Source organism: Thermobia domestica, chromosome 14, assembly GCF_964235325.1.
Source record: "Thermobia domestica chromosome 14, izTheDome1.hap1.1, whole genome shotgun sequence".
Taxonomy (NCBI): Eukaryota; Metazoa; Arthropoda; class Insecta; order Zygentoma; family Lepismatidae; genus Thermobia; species Thermobia domestica.
The window spans coordinates 59,662,860-59,681,389 of record NC_137467.1 but is presented as its reverse complement, the minus strand read 5'-3'; the positions used below and the strand labels follow the sequence as shown (position 1 = coordinate 59,681,389).

Below are 18,530 nucleotides of genomic sequence, written 5' to 3'. Positions count from 1 at the left end.
ACGTGCTCGATTATTTGTAGGAAACCGGACACACAGTTAAGATTTTGTGGCATGTTCCATTTGTTGAGGATCAAGTTATAGGGTCCTTTTCCATGAAATCTATTTTTTTTTTTTAATAGAATACTCATTAACTGTACACAGGGTAACACGTGCTTATTCAAATGTAAATTAGATTATTATTATTATGACATAAACATAATGTTAGTATTCTACATGCATATTATATATATAGGGTGTTTCAAAACAACACCGACGTTTGGGAGGTGATTCCTAACACCAAGAGAAGACAAAAAGTATAGACCAACCTGGGTGCACAAATGCTTCCTTTCGGAGTTGTAAGCTACCGAAAACATGAAAAAATGAACTTCAAAGATCCATAGCTCCGAAACTATGGGATCTACCGTAGTGGGGTTAAGACTTCACTTAAGAACTAGTATATCCCTATCCAAATATCCATGTTTCAGAATCCTGAGATACTTCCGCAACAAGTTTTATAGAGGTAGTTGGTGAGTACTTTAAATTATATGCCCGTAGCCCAACTCCCTCTATAAAAATTGTTTTGTGAGTACCCCAGGGATCTGAAACAATGATTTTTGGATAGGACACATGCTAGTCCTAAAGAAGTCTTAACCCGACTACGGTAGGTCCCATAGTTTTGGAGTTATGGGCCATTGAAGTTCATTTTTTCATGTTTTCGGCAGCCTGTAACTTCGAAAGGAAGAATTTTTGCACCCAGGTTGGTCTATACTTTTTGTCTTATCTTGGTGTCAGTAATCACCTCTCAAACGTTGTCGGTGTAGTTTTGAAACATTTTGTGTACACACATACATACACACTATATATATATATATGGAGGGGGCGTTATGTTGGTTCAGCTATTATTTATGAGCGAATCTTTGATATCAATGCTCCGTCTATATCCCACAATCCCACGTAACTCAGTTTCTAGGTATATAGTTACTAATAGAACGTAGGAAATATTTATCTAAATTAACTTCAATTTTACTCACCTTCTTCTTCCTTTAACAGCCAATAATTGGCATCGCCTGTGCCGGGTGTATCAAAAGTCTGGTACCTTAGTCCAACTATGTTTGAATAAAATACGCGTAAAAATGGAAAGAGCAAACAAAAGTTATTGGAAATAGGTGGTTCCCAGTCTAAAATAATGAATTTTTCCAATTGCACCGGTTCAGCACGTTGTTCAAAGGGAATGGTAAGGGCACGTAAAATGACACTAAGAATTGCACATTGTTATGTGAGGGAACCTACGAATAGAATACAACGAACCTGTTTTCCAACAATGCTACATTGTTGATATAGTGAGGGCTCACGGGAACAGCCTGCTGAACTAACAACGTTGTTTTTTCATTTAGCATAGGGCTTCTCACCAGAGTGGATCCCAAACAGTTAGTGCAACTAGAAAAAATACACCATTTTTGATTGGAAACCACTCTTTCCAAAAACTTTCCATTCAGCCTATGGGTCCAAATTCTTGATACACCTGTATATTTTGAATCATTTATCAGTTATCCTTCCTCAGCAGAAACAAAGTGAAATTTCTGGTTTCCTACAATTATGCACCGAGCTGTAGAAGATGATGATGATGAAGATAATGAATGAATGGTACAATTAAGAAAACGCATACTGTGTTTGTTCACTACCAGGGACATCACGCAATAGAGGTAAGGACTCTACCACTGGCTTACCACGGGCCACATTTCTCAGCACATTAAGGCTTATTGAATCTTAACAAGTGATTTCGTTTTCAACGCTGAAGAATCGTATGCATCAGAATCTTACATTAATATTTACAATAGTGCCACTAATTGAAGTAAATAAAAATGTAACTTATAGCCTTCACATTACTAAATAAGCTTTGTCCTATTGCGGAATGATAACCGAACACTTGTTCAAAATATGTGGACGATACCAATTATTTGGCTCTTGTAGGGACTATGAAGGTGAAAAAAATTTAAGTTAATTCGAAATAGTTGTTGATTTTAAGGAGTTGTACAGTTTACGAGTACTATTTTGAAAATAATCAAATGAAATCTTTGAGTTTTACGTCCCACGGTTATGTCGGTTAGGCTAAAGGAGACGGTGATGATGAGTAATGAATGAAATGGTGGAATAAAGAAAGTGGGAGGAAACTGGAGAACCCCGAGAAAATCCACGCACGCGGTGTTTGTCCACCACAAAGTTCACTTGGCGGGGGCTGGGATCGAACCCGGGACCCCTACCACCAGAGGTGAACGCTCTACCACTGAACCACCGCAGCCCCCAAATACTATTTTGAGTACACTTATATATAACTAACGTTTGAGGAACTAAACGTAAGCATCAAAGTCTTCTAAAAGACAAAGATATAATCCAATGTTATCCGCCGATGTTACTGCCGGCCTGAGCCAAACCCCTTGCTTACGATCGCATATCTGGAAACGTAATAGTTAATGCTACGTTGCAACTTAACGTACGCCTCCTAAACTTCCCCCAATCAGTTACGGCTGTACGGCTTTTGCTTAGTGGCGTGACGTTGCAACAGCCGAGTACCTTTAAGGGCATGAAGTCATCAGAAGCTAACGACAAGAGCGCTGTATGCCACTGTCTTTCTGTCTTCTCCATGAGAAGGTAATGCTAAATGATTGGATAACGGTTCATATAACGGCACGCCTAAAATAATGTGTTTCTCCTTGGTTTCTCAACACTGTAGGTTACTGATATTCTGCACATAACCGTAGAATTTCATTTACATCCCCAGGAACAGAAAAAAAAATTCAGTTTAACGTCTCATGTTTATGCCCTTTAGAATACGGAAGACGATGATTAAAGCAAGTGAATGATAAAAGAATTGATGAAATGAGAAAGTGGAAGGAAACGGAAGTACCCTGAGAAAACCCACGGATACAATGTTGTCCACCACAAACTTGGCCGGGGATCGAATCAAGGATCCCATGCACCAGAGGTAAGCGCTCTATCACTAAATCATCGTTCCCCCTAATTGTAAGAAAAGAAATTAGAAATTAGGTTGAAAACGTTTTAGATAAAGTGCATGAACTGCAGGAAGAGAGAGAAAAACACACAAAAATACCTAATAACCCTTTCGCGACGTACCCGCACGATTGTACGGGTTGTGCGGGTACCAACTACATCACTGATAATTATATATTTTTGTCCAGCATTTTACTTCTTCGGCAGGAGACGGCTCGCTAAAATTTTGCTGGTTACATGAGTCATACAGATGCGTCAATCCCATACGAGAGTGCGTATTTCTTTTGTTTGCGGTTGAAGTTTGGTGGGGATTTATAAAGATGCCAAAAATTTTCCCGTCCCGAAAGGGATAAAGAGAATCTGAATATGGTTTAGTCGTTACACATAGTTGGCACCATAGTTGTAACGTGTATTATTGAAAGAAATAAAGGGTATTGGTACGCACTTCAAGTTATAAAATTGTTGCCGTCTGTTATATTATTTGAATTATAAATAATTCTAAGCTTGGATGATTTTCAAATTAATGACTAAACCGTACTGTCATAGTAAAAAATTTAATTACTAACCTAAATTGGATCTTCAAGAAAATGATATGCAATATACTTAAAGCATAATATTTAACCTATTCCCCCGCAACAAAAATCTTTGAAACAGCAAAGTTCATGCTATTCTTTTGCATCGTGATCCGTTTATAGTATAGGAAACAAACTTTATGGCATTGAAATTACGCCGCAAGGAGCATATTTTTTCTTTGGTAATTAGTAACTTAATAAAGCGCTTGTAGCTTGATGTACTATATATTTTAGTATATACATTGAAGTACGGAGCTTTGTAGTTAAGTTACCGATTGCTAGAAATATCAGACATGTTTTAAATAAAAGATGTCTTAGTTGATTGTCACTGAATTGCTTAAAAAATATATGGAACTCTATAAAAGCTCTCAAAAGTGTACCTTCTTGCACTGTATCCATGATTCAAATCTCAAGAAAACCTTAAGCAGGGCGCAAAATTTCAGTCAGACGCACTTGTCGATCCATAAACAATCGTCGCCAGTATCCCTCACGTACAAATTGAAATATATTCGCCCTCCCCCCACGGCTTTTGATTTGAGAAAGAGATTACATCACGGCATAAAATTTTAAAACCAGACAATTAGATTTAGAATAATCAATTTTGAATTGGACAATTCATATACAGTACATGAAAGTGTCTGTAAATGGGAGGATTCTGTTTCATAATACTACATGTATTTTTGCTGGGACCAAAAAGGTTGTCCATATTATGAATGTGTCCACGCTATTGAAAGGTGTCCATTAGGGGAGGTTTCACTGTATTTTTAAAACAGAGTTAATAAAAATTGCCTTGATAGATGAAATTACACATTAGTTTAAAAAAGACGACGGCTATCAAGAATATTTTATATTACATCCATATAAGCTATTAGAATTTGTATGAGCTTTACTTGATTAGGATCACGCATGTGAGACTCAAAATATTGTAATATCAGTATGTACGTTACTCCTCACGATAAATTCTTGAACGGAAATGAATTCTGTTTTTTACAATAGATAGATACAGCAATTATCTCGGCCAAGTTCGTTAATGTAGTCAATCCGTTAATGTTAACGGATAACGGTGACTTACGTTAGTCCGTTACTTCACATGATAATTCTTGAATGAAAGCGAATTTTTTAAATGCTGTTTTTTGAGGGTTTTTTTTTTCAGAAAGATAGTAGAAGTTACACATCTTGCCGTTAGATGGCTGTATGCGTTTTTCAGTGGTTGACATCTACCATATGAAATTTCGAACTTTTATTGCGTGATCCTTTTTACTGTCTACCAAGGTTTATTTTTATTAAATTGTATAATGTATAATTCATACAAAATTTACACCGAGTTGAGATCCTCAACGAGAGAGAGAGAGAGAGAGAGAGAGAGAGAGAGAGAGAGAGAGAGAGAGAGAAAAGAGAGAGAGAAAGAGAGAAAGAGAAAGAGAAAGAGAGAGAGAGTGTATATATATATGATCCACCTGAAATTTTATTTTTCTTGTATTTTTGGAGTAATGTTCGATACGGAAACAGGACCATAAGGACAGACCTCGAGATCTATATGCAATCTGCGTACTACAGTTTTAAAATGCTTGTTCGTCCACACCAACCAGCAGAGCAAATACAGAATTTCAACAGCACAATTTCTTGACGTTTCATGTTCATAATTCTCAACACGTTCTCACAACCCCAAGAGTGTTTTCGTTCTCCTAATCTACAAAACTAAATTATCATGTTAAGATCTATTTTTACCTGACTGCGACTTAGAAACTGAGCTAGAGCTAGCATTACTAGAATCATCCTTCTGGCGAGCTGCAATAACAACAGATTCAATTGCGTCAGCTATAGAGGTTTCTGTTGCAGATTTTTTAGCTTGTTCTGTTGGAGGTGGTTCTTCAACTAAAGCGAAAAAAAGAAAATAAACAAATAAAAAAGCGTAAGCTTTTATGTATATATAAATGGAGCTTATTATTAAAAATAAATAAATACTACAAAAAAAGAACGTAACACATGATGCTAAGCAAACCATATCATAATATACATGCAACGAGTATTTACATATATAAAATAAAATAAAACTATGTATGAAGTCTAGATACGTATTTAACATATCAAGAACATCACAAACACGATAATATGAACCTCCTCCTCACAAGAAATATTAACATGAGTGTCATAGAATGGTGTAATTGTTCCAACTAAAGTTTTAATTATTTGTTTCTAACATGCAAGACTATCCGCAACGAGAACGACCCAATTCTTCCATAAAATTTGATTTTACATTTTTTTAAAAAAATCGTTACTCAAATCTGCATGGAATATAGCGTTAAGATGTCAGTCAACCCGATCTCAAATATCAAAAATGATCTCGGTACTAAAAACGAAAATGGAAATGGTAAATTAAGCTGTACAGAAGACATCCATCTGAGCTTCATTTAACCAAGCCAGCCAATTAATATACCGTACAAATACTGATGCAGAAACCTCTCTCCTCGAGGATAACTGGTGAAGCCAAAACCTATACAGAAGTTCTCATCTGAACTCCACTCAACTGTCTACTCCTCAGGAACTGAACTCGGGACTATGTGCATCTCTGTTGAATTCATTCTCTTTCTTCTTCCCGCAATCTAGTGTAGCATACGATTTTCGGTATTATCACATCAAAAAGGTACTACTTGAAGAACAAAGGACACAAATACATACGACCAGACGTGGTACTTCAGGTTAGTATATGACCATTCGCAAGTGAGACACGATTACAAAATAGGAATGTAAATATTGAAATGGATAAAAACGAAGTTATATAATTTAGGAACTTGTTCGACGGTGCATTACTGCTCGTTAATTTCAATATGCCACACGAATTCTCGATTTTGTAAGAAGTAATAAACCTGAGGTGCAAGTTAACGATTCATAGAGATTTATGTCGACACAAAAACTGTACAAATTAATAAAGCCTTGATTTATTCAAAAATTGCTCTAATTAAAGTATCCACCTTCCATTTAATCACAGCACTGCATACAGAGGCATACAATTAAATTGTCTAACATTTCAACTCCAGCTGAAATCCACTTCTCTTGTAGAAACCTTGAGAATGATTTCGCCCTACTACTATTTCGTTAAGAACAAGTCTGTTCAAATGATCCTATCGCAATTAACTGGTACTGCAACCAAAACTTAGGAGCGCTCAATAACTATCCTAGACCTGTTGTTTGGACTGCACATATTTTTTTCACTTTGAAAGCATGCTTTGGGATCTCTATTTTTATTCAAGTTGAAACTGACCAATAAAACACGTACAAGAAGATATGTCATATTGGACCACGACGTTGGGCTTTGTATAGCACATGAAGCTCATGATTCCTTCAATTTTTATTAAGACATCTATTGCCCTACCTCGAAAATATTAGGAAATTTGGTTGTTAATTTCAGATTGCAAATAATAATTTCATGTGTACTCCCATGTTGTTAAATATTTAGAAGAAAATAGAAGTACTTTTTTGTTATTGATTTGAAGTTGGGTTCAGTACATTTAAAAAATTACGATAGGATTTATAACAATTAGGAAATCCGATGATATGAATAATGATATGGCAAATCATGTGTTTGGCAAATGTGTTATAAAGTAAAATTAATGTAACATATTCTGAAGGAACTAATTTATAAGGATTATGATAGACGTTTATCAGCGAACGACACTAATATGATGACCATGTTGCATGCAGATGTCAGGGGCGATTCATGATTTATGTTGGGTAGATTACATAAGATAACTAACGCGAAGTTTCGCAGTCTTATTTGTTGTTACAGAAACTAGCACGCGTTAGGATATTGAGACAATGTTAGTAAGCGACAGTTTATAAATCTTACACAAAACATCTCCAGACCATTGTGAAATTTCTTTCTTGTTTTACAGCGGCTTGAATATAAGAAGCATGTGCATATCTGTCATTTGATGGATCAATTTCTGCCACTTGAATTCAAATATTTCAAACTTAATTAATTAGGGTTCCAAGTCTGGGTTAATTAGTCCACTACAGTATTTATTATTATTATTATTCCCTAAAGGCCAAGTTTCTGGCTACAATACGTCTCTTCACGCCACTAGACACAGGATAGCGTTATTGCTCGAAATGGTGAATCATTTCGATCAGAACATGCTGTTTGAATTGTTTTGTGGTCATAGGAAGTTATCGAAGTCATCCTTTTTCTTTCTTTTTTAATACTGTTTTATTTGTTTGTTGAAATTTAGCAACTTTTTTCAGCATCGAGGCTATGTAAGACATGGACCTACAGCTTAAGGTAGGCCGAACTATCGTAATAAATTTGTATTTTACTCTTCCCCCATCGGGAACCGATCCCGAGACTAAGTGTATCGAAGGTCCTAGCGCTACTCACTAGAGCAGCGGAGAGGGCATTTTCAATGTCTGTGTTCCCTTTTCCGAACATTTTCTCACTACTTATTTCCGGCTAACGTAACCAAAGTACCAGAAATTAAACAGACAACAGGAAGAGTGGGTGAGTACATTTGCACCATGTATTTGGTATATAAAGTTGCAATGAAATGCCTCGAAAATTCCATAATTTTGTAATACATAAAAAACGTTATAAACGATAAAACACTCGCCATAATTGGTATATATGGGTTGGATTGGTGATGTGCATGCATGTAAAGACTACAAACATTTCATCCATCTTGTAAATACTATTGTTTATTTTTATAAAATATACAGATATAGATATATCATGTATAATTTAACAGAACTAGATTATAAACTAAATATAGCTCGAGTGAAAGTAAACATAGTTCAGAAACACTTAAACAGAACTAACCTAATAGTTACCACTACATCAACTTTTGTTTTATGAATGGTGTCTGTAAGAACAAAAATGATGTCTGCAACAGAAAACATTAAAATAATAGGCTCTCTCAAAATGTGAAAAATATGTGAAACGAAAAATTGAATTTTGACACTGTGAAAGTCATGCATTACATCACATGAATGCTTATGTAATAATTGCAACCAGATGATGTCACTCAAGCAATGACTTAAAGCTGTCAATTCCCAACTGCCCCTTATATAGCTGCAAGTTTGTCCACATATCGAAATTCCATTGCACTAGAACCAACTTCCTTGAATTACGGATGAAGCGACTTCGACAACAGAGAACGTCACAATAAATTCGAATGCACTTTATGTATTTGGTCTAGGAATTAATTCGTGCGGGTGGACAAGAGATGGCGCAACGAACGGAGCGTCCCACAGTTCCGTGTATCCACACATGTGTTGCAAACCCCTGTCATCGCGTATCGTTCGTAGTATAGGGCAGTGGATTAAAGCGTCAACAACACCAGTTTGTAGTTAAGTGAACATGGCGCAATTTGTGCCTGATAAAGTGTTTTTGCGGGGTGTCCTGCTGCATTACTTTAACATGCAGAAAAATGCGACTGAAAGTCATCGTATTTTGGTGGAAGTGTATGGTGACCATGCTCTAGCTGAGCGAACGTGTCAGAAGTGGTTTGCACGGTTTAGAAGTGGTGATTTCGGCTTGGCAGACCAAGAGCGAGCTGGACAGCCAAAAAAATTTCAAAACGAAGAATTGACAGCATTGCTCGAGCAAGATTCGTGTCAAACGCAGGAACAACTTGCAGCAGCATTAGGCGTTGATCAAACAAGTCTCCAAACGCTTGAAAGCCATGGGAATGATTCAAAAGATGTCACATTGGGTTCCACATGAATTGAAAGACAGAGACGTTGAAAGACGAAAAACCATTTGCGAATTGCTGCTTCAACGACAGAGCAGAAAGGGGTTTCTGCATCGAATTATTACGGGTGATGAGAAGTGGATCCATTACGAGAACCCTAAACGAAAAAAGGCCTGGGTGAAACCAGGTGAACCAGGTCCATCACAACCAAAACGAGATATTCACTGTGCAAAGGTTATGCTGTGCATATGGTGGGATATGAAAGGTGTGGTGTACTATGAGCTGCTGCAACCGGGTGAAACTATGAATGGAGAACGTTATCGACGACAATTAATGCGTTTGAAGCAAGCTCTGGCCAGAACACGACCAGAATGGGAGAACAGACATGATAAACTTATTGTTCAACATGATAACGCTCGCCCACATGTCGCAAAACCGGTCAAAACCTATTTAGAAAATGTCGGATGGGAAGTTTTACCCCACCCGCCGTATTCACCAGACGTTGCTCCTTCGGACTACTACTTGTTCGATTGCATGAACAACGATTTGATTGGACAGCGGTTTACTTCTTCAGAAGATATCGAAACATGGGTCTCTGACTGGATCGCTTCCAAGGATGAGGACTTCTTTCGCCACGGAATCCGTACATTGCCTGACAGATGGGCGAAAGTGGTGGCTAGCGATGGACAATATTTTTCTTAAGGTATTTATGTATTTTGTGTTTGTACTACAGTTTCAATGTGTGCGTACCAACCGCACGAATTAATTCCTAGACCAAATAGATCTGAACAAAATGACTATACTGAAGTTGAATGTATTGCATGATACGAATAATACGAAAGTAACATGGTATTATTACTGTATTGAGGTCTTATTCAATTATATGGTACTTCTGCAACGAAAATAAACACGAAATGATTTCTTACAGTTTAACGTCCCACGATTGTCGTTTAGGCTTAAGGAGGATGATGATTAAGGCAAGTGAATCACGATGGAGTAGTTGGTGGAATGAGAATGTCGAAAGAAACAGGAGTATGCCAAGAAAACACACGGACGCGATATTGTCCACCACAAACTAACTTTGCCGGGGATCGATCCAAGGACCCCACGCTCCAGAGGTACGCGCTCTACCACTAAACCAGCATGTTCCCTTTCTTTTGTATAATATTCCTCAGATGATTTCTGTCATGTGTTTCACAGTATAATGAACTTTATAATGAAAAACCTGTCAGCAGAATAGATACAGTATATAAAAAATTAATGCTTAACTCACAGTATTTCATGGTACAAAAAAAAAAGTTTTAGAAGATACCACTTTCACAATTACAATGATCAAGACAGCGCCAATACATCGTAATTAATCATCGCAATAATGATGTCTAAGGTATTTCGTGTAACTGTTTAATCGTTATAAAAAATATGTCTATTGCGATCAGTTTCTAATATATTCTAATATTTATATGCAATAATATTTGGAACCAGAACAGTCAAAAAGGGCACTAAACATAGAAATGTGTACTTCAAAATAAGTGATGAGGTACGGATTTCATAGTTTTATGGCAATGAAACAGTACGACCACTTATTTATATCAAAAAAGAAAAACTTAAGGCTACGGTTGCTTTGAATCTTCTATATTTGCATCCGTTTGTTGCATTGTTAAAGTTAAGTTTACACGATAATGTCGTAATCTGCAGAGATCACTAAGCAATAAGGCAAAACGAAGCTACTGCAATACTTCAGGCTTTCTGATTAACTTTTCTTTATTGGCATATTTCTCTTTATAACTATTCCACGCACGACCCACTAATACAAATCTCTCTCTTCGTCTAATCTGAAGAACTTCTCAAAAGCATCCAGACAGGATAAAGATTATCTAAAATTGGTGGATAAATCTAAAGGTTATCTATAAACTATATAAAGATTATCTATTGTTTGTAACTGAAATCGAACTACTGGCGAGGCAAAACGATATACCGGTATAAGGAACAAAGATAATGTCAATACGTTATGCAAACGATATAGCTCTACTTGGGCAACGTAAACTGAAAATAAACACGAGAACAAATCATGAAAGAATACTAAGTGAAAATAAATGTTAAAACTACGAAAACCACGACAATTCTAACCAATCGAACATCTGTTATCTATGGTAGTTCAAAAAAAATCGGTTTTAGATATTAGGTAATATTACCAGTGAAAATATAAAGGATAATGGAAAAACATAAGCAAAGAAAAAAAAAAGCAAACAAGCATTTAGTGATTTTTTTTTTTTTTTCTTTTCCTAATAGAATTCAGTGACTTTCGTACGGTAGCAATGAGAAACGACTATAGGTGATCGAAATAAGACGTACGTGTGTAGAAAATTAATTAAGTATAACGGAAAAGCACCGAGAATGTAACAGCAAAAATAGGGAAGTGAATAGAAACATTAAAGATGTTTACATATACGAGTATATATATATATACTTGAATATAAATCATATTTTTACGGATATGACGGAAGATATGGCGAAAGAAAATAACCGGGGAATTACAACTGATGAACAATAATGAAGGAACTTTATCTCAAGATAAGACAGAGAAGTTTGCTAAAACCACAGTGTATTAATTTTTTCTCTACTTGTAGCAAGTGACTTGTCAGTGACAGATGAACACTTACAACAATTTACAAAATCTTCAAACAACCTGTCTTGAAATTATCTTGATCTCAAGGAAGTCAACAAGATAAAATTTAAAAAATCCTATAGGATCAGTTAAAATCATTAACATTTCATGTGGAGTGATTTACTGTATTTATGCATGGACAAGGACGGATTTAAAGTCCTCTGGTACAAGTCCGCAGAAAAAAAACCTGCAACATGAGCATGTAAGTTTATTGTGAAACTATGCCTAACAGCGCAGGGAATTAACATAACTTCTAAGTGGCACGAATCACGCCAGGAGAAACCTCGGTGTCCTCCTCTGCATACTTATTTTGGAGCAAAAGACTTCGTCGTTTCACAATAAACATACATGCTTATGTTGCAGATTTTCTGCTACGGACTGTACCTCCTGTAAATGTTTCCGAGTTCCCTTGTGAGTAAATGGATGGCGTGCGCGCCTTTGGCGTGGAGGACCCGAGTTTCATTTGCGGCGAAGGCTCATGTGGTTCTGAGCCCGCATAAATCTATGGTTTCAATTCTCGTATAAGTTTTGCTGCTGAAAGGTTACTAATCTCAAATCAACTAAATGCAAGCGTTTCCTAGTACGGAACCTTTATGCTATAATTTCTTAAAGAATTTTCCGACTCCACTGAAAGATATGGAAGATATTTGTTGGAAGAAATATGCATGTTGATATACTAGATTTTCAATTCATACATAACTCGCAATAAAATTACTTTTTTTTTTCTTTCTTTCAACACCAAAGACAATTTGTCAGAACTGCCATAGAATTTTATATTTCTAACCTTAAGGTATATCTAGATATGGACATCTTAGTATAACTGAACTTCCACCCCTTTTTCTTCCCTTTTAGTCAAATATTCAAAACGCTAAAACACAAGTTTAATTATTTTAAATCAAAAGTCTGAATACCAATTTTCGTTCCTAATCTTAAGGAATTCCGTGATATCGGCATCTTATTATGATTCAACCTCCCTTCCATGTCGAATTCCAATATTCTTCCTTACGTCACAAATTCTATGTACTGTCCTAAATTCAAGTTTCTCGCTTAAGCAGTTTGACCTCGGTATTGGTCAGTCAGTCACACCATTTTTACATCTACAGACTTCGGTATAAGGAAAGTATAGGATGCCCTGGGTTTTTCACTATAATACAGCAGTCTTTCATAATCTGCAATACTCATTTCGTTTTCGCAAACATGAAAGTGCAGCTTACGTTTTAGCTAATAAGCAAAATTATAAAAATGCAAAAGGGAAACTATTAGTTCGCTATTTAAAATAAATAATTAAAAAAAAAAAAAAAAAAAAGATAGGTTTTAAAGTATCAACCCGGCTCCTAGACGTAATTAGTGTACTATCATGAACCTGCCTATTCTCCTAGTTGTGTTAATCCTAAAATGAATACAGACAAAAAGATTTTAACATATTCGTTCTATCAGTAACTTACCTGGGACAACACTATCTGGTTCTAAGACCTCTGCTTCCCGCCTTTCCTTCAGCAATTCCTTTACCGTCATTGACGCTTTCTTCTTCACAAGACCATCTATAGCTCTCTTCTTTCTTTTGATCATATCGCTTCCCTTCAGCAGCTTTCTCTTCTTAAGAACATCGTCTTTGTCTACGTCTTTGAATTTCAGCCTCTGTAAGAAGACAACTCTTTTTAGCACAAACATATTCCAATTTACTTTAGAAAGCTATAAGATGTATGTTTAATATTGAAAAATGTTCTTCTGACATGTGAATCACAACAAACCATTTCAGGACTTAATTGCTCACCTAAATAATGTTCCTTCTAGTAAGTTTCTTCCCAATATTTGAAATACGTCGCTCGCGCATTTTTCCTCAGTGCCACACAGGCTTAAGTGTCTTTTTTTTTTTTTTACATTATTTCTGTATCTCAACAGTGGCAAAATAATTAATATTGCACAATATTTTTTTTTTAACCTACATTAGTAATTAATATACCTGTACCAAAAACCAAACCAAACCAAACAACGTGGTGTAACGGCCCATTGGTGAGCCTAAGCCTACTCCAGCACCATCCGCTAGCGACCGGCTGAATACGTACACTCATGTCCAAAAGTACTGTCGCATGTCTATAAATATGTTGTTGTAGGAATATAATTTGATAAAGAATTCGGCCGTTATTTCTTATAATGTTAGTATGTGTATAATCGGCAAAGACACGTATGTGGCAAACTTCATGTCAAAAGAACAGTAAATAAGAACAATAGAACGAAAATAATACTTTATTGTCCATTTAGCAACCTTTTCCTATAAAATTTACCACAAATATACAATACATTTCCCGATTATACACACAGTATCAATATTAAAAGTACCCTGCAAAATCATTATCAAATTATATTCTTACAAGAAGACAGTTATAGATATGCGACAATCATTTTGGACATGAGTGTACATTCTAGGAGCGAGCACGTGGTCAGCGCGCTGCAACGACCTGTTTCTAACAAGCGCATCAGAAGCTTTCTAGACCTAGTGGCCGTCATGTCTTGTTTTCACGTGACTCTCCAGTTTGCCTCACGACGGTGGGTGGACGCCGAAAATTGGGAAGCACAGTCTGGGAATCGAAATGAAATCTTTTGAGTTTTACGTCCCACGTTTATGCCGGTTAGGCTAAAGGAGATGGTGATGTTGAGTAATGAATGAAATGGTGGAATGAAGAGTGGGAGGAAACGGGAGAACCCCGAGAAAACGGTGTTTGTCCACCACAAAGTTCACTTGGCGGGGGTCTGGGAATCGAATACGGAACCACGTAGGCATGAGTCCAATGCTCTAACCCCTAAACTACAGTGTTCCCCAATCTACCTGTACCAATAGATGCAAATTACTTTCTTAGTTATGTAACAATTATGTACATTTACGAATGTAGATTTAACGTTAGTGTACGAAAAACCTGTTAATTTATGTTTTTACGGATCTTTTCAGTGAAATTTTCTTAAACAGGAATTTCATCATATCCAATCAATCGATCGCACAAGTGTCGATTTAAAAAAAGAAAAAAAAGCATATATTAATATTTTATCACTGCTGAGGTATAATAATAATAAGACTGAATTATTTAAAAAAAAAAAAAAAAAAGTTAAGCCTATGTGACCGTGAAGATAAATTATCGAACGATGGACCTGAAACATTGGAAAGAAACCCACTAAAACAAAAACATTATTTAGGTATATAGTTAATTAATTATTACTATGTTCCATCGCTCAATGAGGAACCTATAAGGACTTCTCTGGTCGCTTTATCAATGTTATCTTCTACAGCTACACTGCCTACTGAAACATGGGTACAGTGTTATAGGTTTCGTTCTTCAGTCAAATTCCATGCATCAATATAAAACCTCTTTTAAGAAGAGAAGTGTTCAATTTACATTTTGTGGAGAAAAAAAAAAATGGTAAAAACAGTAATCACATAAAAAATGGCTGCACGCTGGTAATATCTCTAATACATCTTGACGTATATGTGTAACGTGTGCAGATGTGAAACATTACTATACCTTGTTTAATGTTAGAGCGATCCTGATGTCGACGTATCCCTCCACCATTTCACACTGAACTGAACTGAAGTAAAAGACCAACGATTGGTGACGAGACTTCATAATCACGTAATAAGTTGAAATTTCTCGTTATTTTACCTCCTCCTGATGATGTATTTTTTAACAACCATTTCCATGTTTGGATCTTGATATTTAGGGGGGAAAAAAAGTATGTTCAGTTTATTATGTATTCTAGAATTGGATCTATTTTCTGTGGATACATCTTTTCTACGTTGCAATTCTGCTTCTATGACCAAGCAAACACCAAATGCCCACTTGGGTTTTGTTTTGATTGACATCATACTAATAGTAAATACAATTTAGCTTGTAACTACTATCCATATGATCCAGCAGGTTAACGAAGCTTGAACAGCACGTCTTCCCTCTTCAAAAAGTTTTATATAGAAGCATGAGTTTTTAAGCATGAACAGAATCTATAAACATATTTTAGTGTGAAATGTAACGATAGAAGACCCATCGATGAACGAACCAAGACCAATTCTAAAACCGTATGTTGTGATTTTCATGTCAGAATGTAAGGTAAGAATATTTTCTTCCATTTCAATTCCATTATGAAAATATCAAACTAATATTTTATGCGTACGATCACCACAATAACATTTACTTCAAGCTTTAGAGTTTCATATATACATATAATCTAGAATTAGATTTGTGTGTAAATGAAATTATAAATTTTAACAATTTCAACAGTTAAAGTGTTACTTTACTAATTTGAAAACAGCTTTTGAAATTTTCGAAGTTGAAAGTACTTATCCAACTTTTCTTAAGCTCCTCTAAATGTTGAGTTTAACTTATCGCAAAAAAATTCTATTAATTCATAATTTCAGAATATACAGGCACGTTGTTTACATTGTAATTTTTAACGATTCCTAGCCAGGGTGTCTACTAAAATTCCAAAATGAAATTTCGTGACCTTTTCTTTACCAAGTCATAAAATTTCGTAACCATCTCAAAAGCGAATTTGAGTGCGAATCGGGCCGAATTTCTATGTATGTGACAGAAACGTGCTTTGCTTGAGATTTGCTAGCGTCTAAAGCCGATCATAGAAATTTTTTGGTGCTGAATTTTGACATTTTATAGAACAAAGTTTTTCAGTCAATATTTGTGTGTGTACAGACAAAAAAAAAATAAATAAATAAAATAAATAAATAAATAAAATAAAATTTAAAAAAAATCGTGACCCAAAAGCTAAATTTCGTGACATTTGTGACAGATAGACACCCTGCTAACGCTTCAATCACCATGAACCATTTATATATAACCCTCCCAGAATTAACAGCGGTTCTCCTCCAGTGGCGGATTTGACTTCAGGTGGAGAAGGCAAATTGTTCTGTTGTTGGTGTGTATAAAGAAACTAAGTATAACGTACAACAAGTATATGCCCCTTCAGGCATAGCCTTAACTGTCAAGCTCTTATTTTTCGTACGGAACACAAGACGGCATACTTTATATAAAAGAATAAAAATAAAAAAATGCGGAATAGGCTGTTCATGAGAGAGAAATATAAAAGAGGTTTATAGTGAAAGTAAGTGTTTCTACCACAGCACGACCGAGTTTTCTGTTATATTTTCTGTAGACCCCAACTTAGTTACATTATGCAAGAAATGTTTCTGCGAATAACATGATTTGCTAACACTGAAACATTCGAAGGCAGAAATTCATTCTTGTTGTTGGTTTGGAGTTCAGCAGACAGTTTTCAGTCGACACACAGTTTGAAGTGAAATCCAAAGCTTGTACTGCATTCAAATTGCAAGGTTCTCACACCGCAAATCGAACTCGGGAGCCATTGTACTAAAGCTGCGCGCACTAGCCACTAGACCAGAGGGGAGGACGAAGGCAGAAATTGTAAAAATAAGTAGTCATATCTACAAGTAGTGCTCCATAAATTGTATGTTATGAAAAGACGAAAAACAATCTACTAGTTACCAATGTACTTTGCAATATATACAGTACATAAATAACCATTTCTTCTAGCAAAATAAAAATTATTGGTAACAAATGACACTTTCTAGTGCCACGCAACTTTTTTTCATTTTTCATTTTTTTCTTCTTCTTGAAAAACTATGCATAAGAATTAATCCTCAAGCATGTTATCTTATACAGCTCGATGCGATCTGCCGACTGATATATGTTCTATATTACAACATTTTAATTAAACACTAAATAAAGTTAAGGAGTTAAACACAGTCCTACTCTCTTATTTCCTTGACCATACTATGAACTGTCATCTTGGAAGTACGAGAGTGATACACAAAGTAATGCCTCCAAGCCCACTACATGGCCAATAGTACTGCAAACATTCTGAACTGTTTATCATTAATGCACTGATGTTAGTTATAGAATGTCACTTGTTTCACCTTCCTATCTCTTTTCGTTCCAGAGTAATGGAGCAATCAATGGCATCCAGTGATGATGTTCGGTTGAAACAGCGAGCTGTCATTGAATTTCTGATTGCGGGAGGTTGTGCGCCCAGGAACATTCATCGCCGGCGTCAGTCGATGTAGTACATGACCTCTCCTCCACCAAAAAAAATTCAAAGTTTTCCCAGCTAGCAATGGTGTCACCAGCAGCAACCACAATTCTTCGCCGACAGCATGAAAATTCCTGTTTCGCGTTGACGCAAGTGTGTTGCTCGTAATGGGGACTATGTTGAAAAATGATCCCACCATTTGTAGCTGACATCACTCTAGTTTCATAACGATGAACTAAAATGAGGGATATTCCTGCATCAGATTCACCTCAATAGGTGGATGGTTTTCGTAAGGGATATTCCTGCATCAGATTCACCTCAATAGGTGGATGGTTTTCGTAAAGTATCAATTTTGTTTCTCTCCATTTTCTCGAAAACTGCGCATGAGATTTTATACTCATGTATATCATTTTGTTCAGCTTAATAAGTCTATCGTTTGGTACACTAATGTCCAAAACTATTGTCGCATGTCTATAAATATGTTGTAGGAATATAATTTGATAACGATCTTGCCCGGTATTTTTTATAATGTTAGTATGTGTATAATCGGCAAAGACATATATGTGGCAAACTTCA

The 18,530-nt window shown here is 35.9% G+C and overlaps 1 protein-coding gene across 4 annotated transcripts in view; it reads right to left on the bottom strand.

The window, feature by feature from the left end:
- The window catches only part of LOC145669689 (uncharacterized), a 215,068-nt gene that overhangs the window by 135,189 nt on the left and 61,349 nt on the right, over positions 1 to 18,530 (bottom strand). For all 4 annotated transcript variants that reach the window (XM_081737976.1, XM_081737973.1, XM_081737975.1 and 1 more), the window contains exons 6-7: positions 13,355 to 13,547; positions 5,289 to 5,435 (exon numbers count right to left, since the gene is read on the bottom strand). In XM_081737976.1, coding sequence (XP_081594102.1) covers positions 5,289 to 5,435; positions 13,355 to 13,547 — 340 coding nt within the window. The remainder of the gene's footprint in view (positions 1 to 5,288; positions 5,436 to 13,354; positions 13,548 to 18,530) is intronic.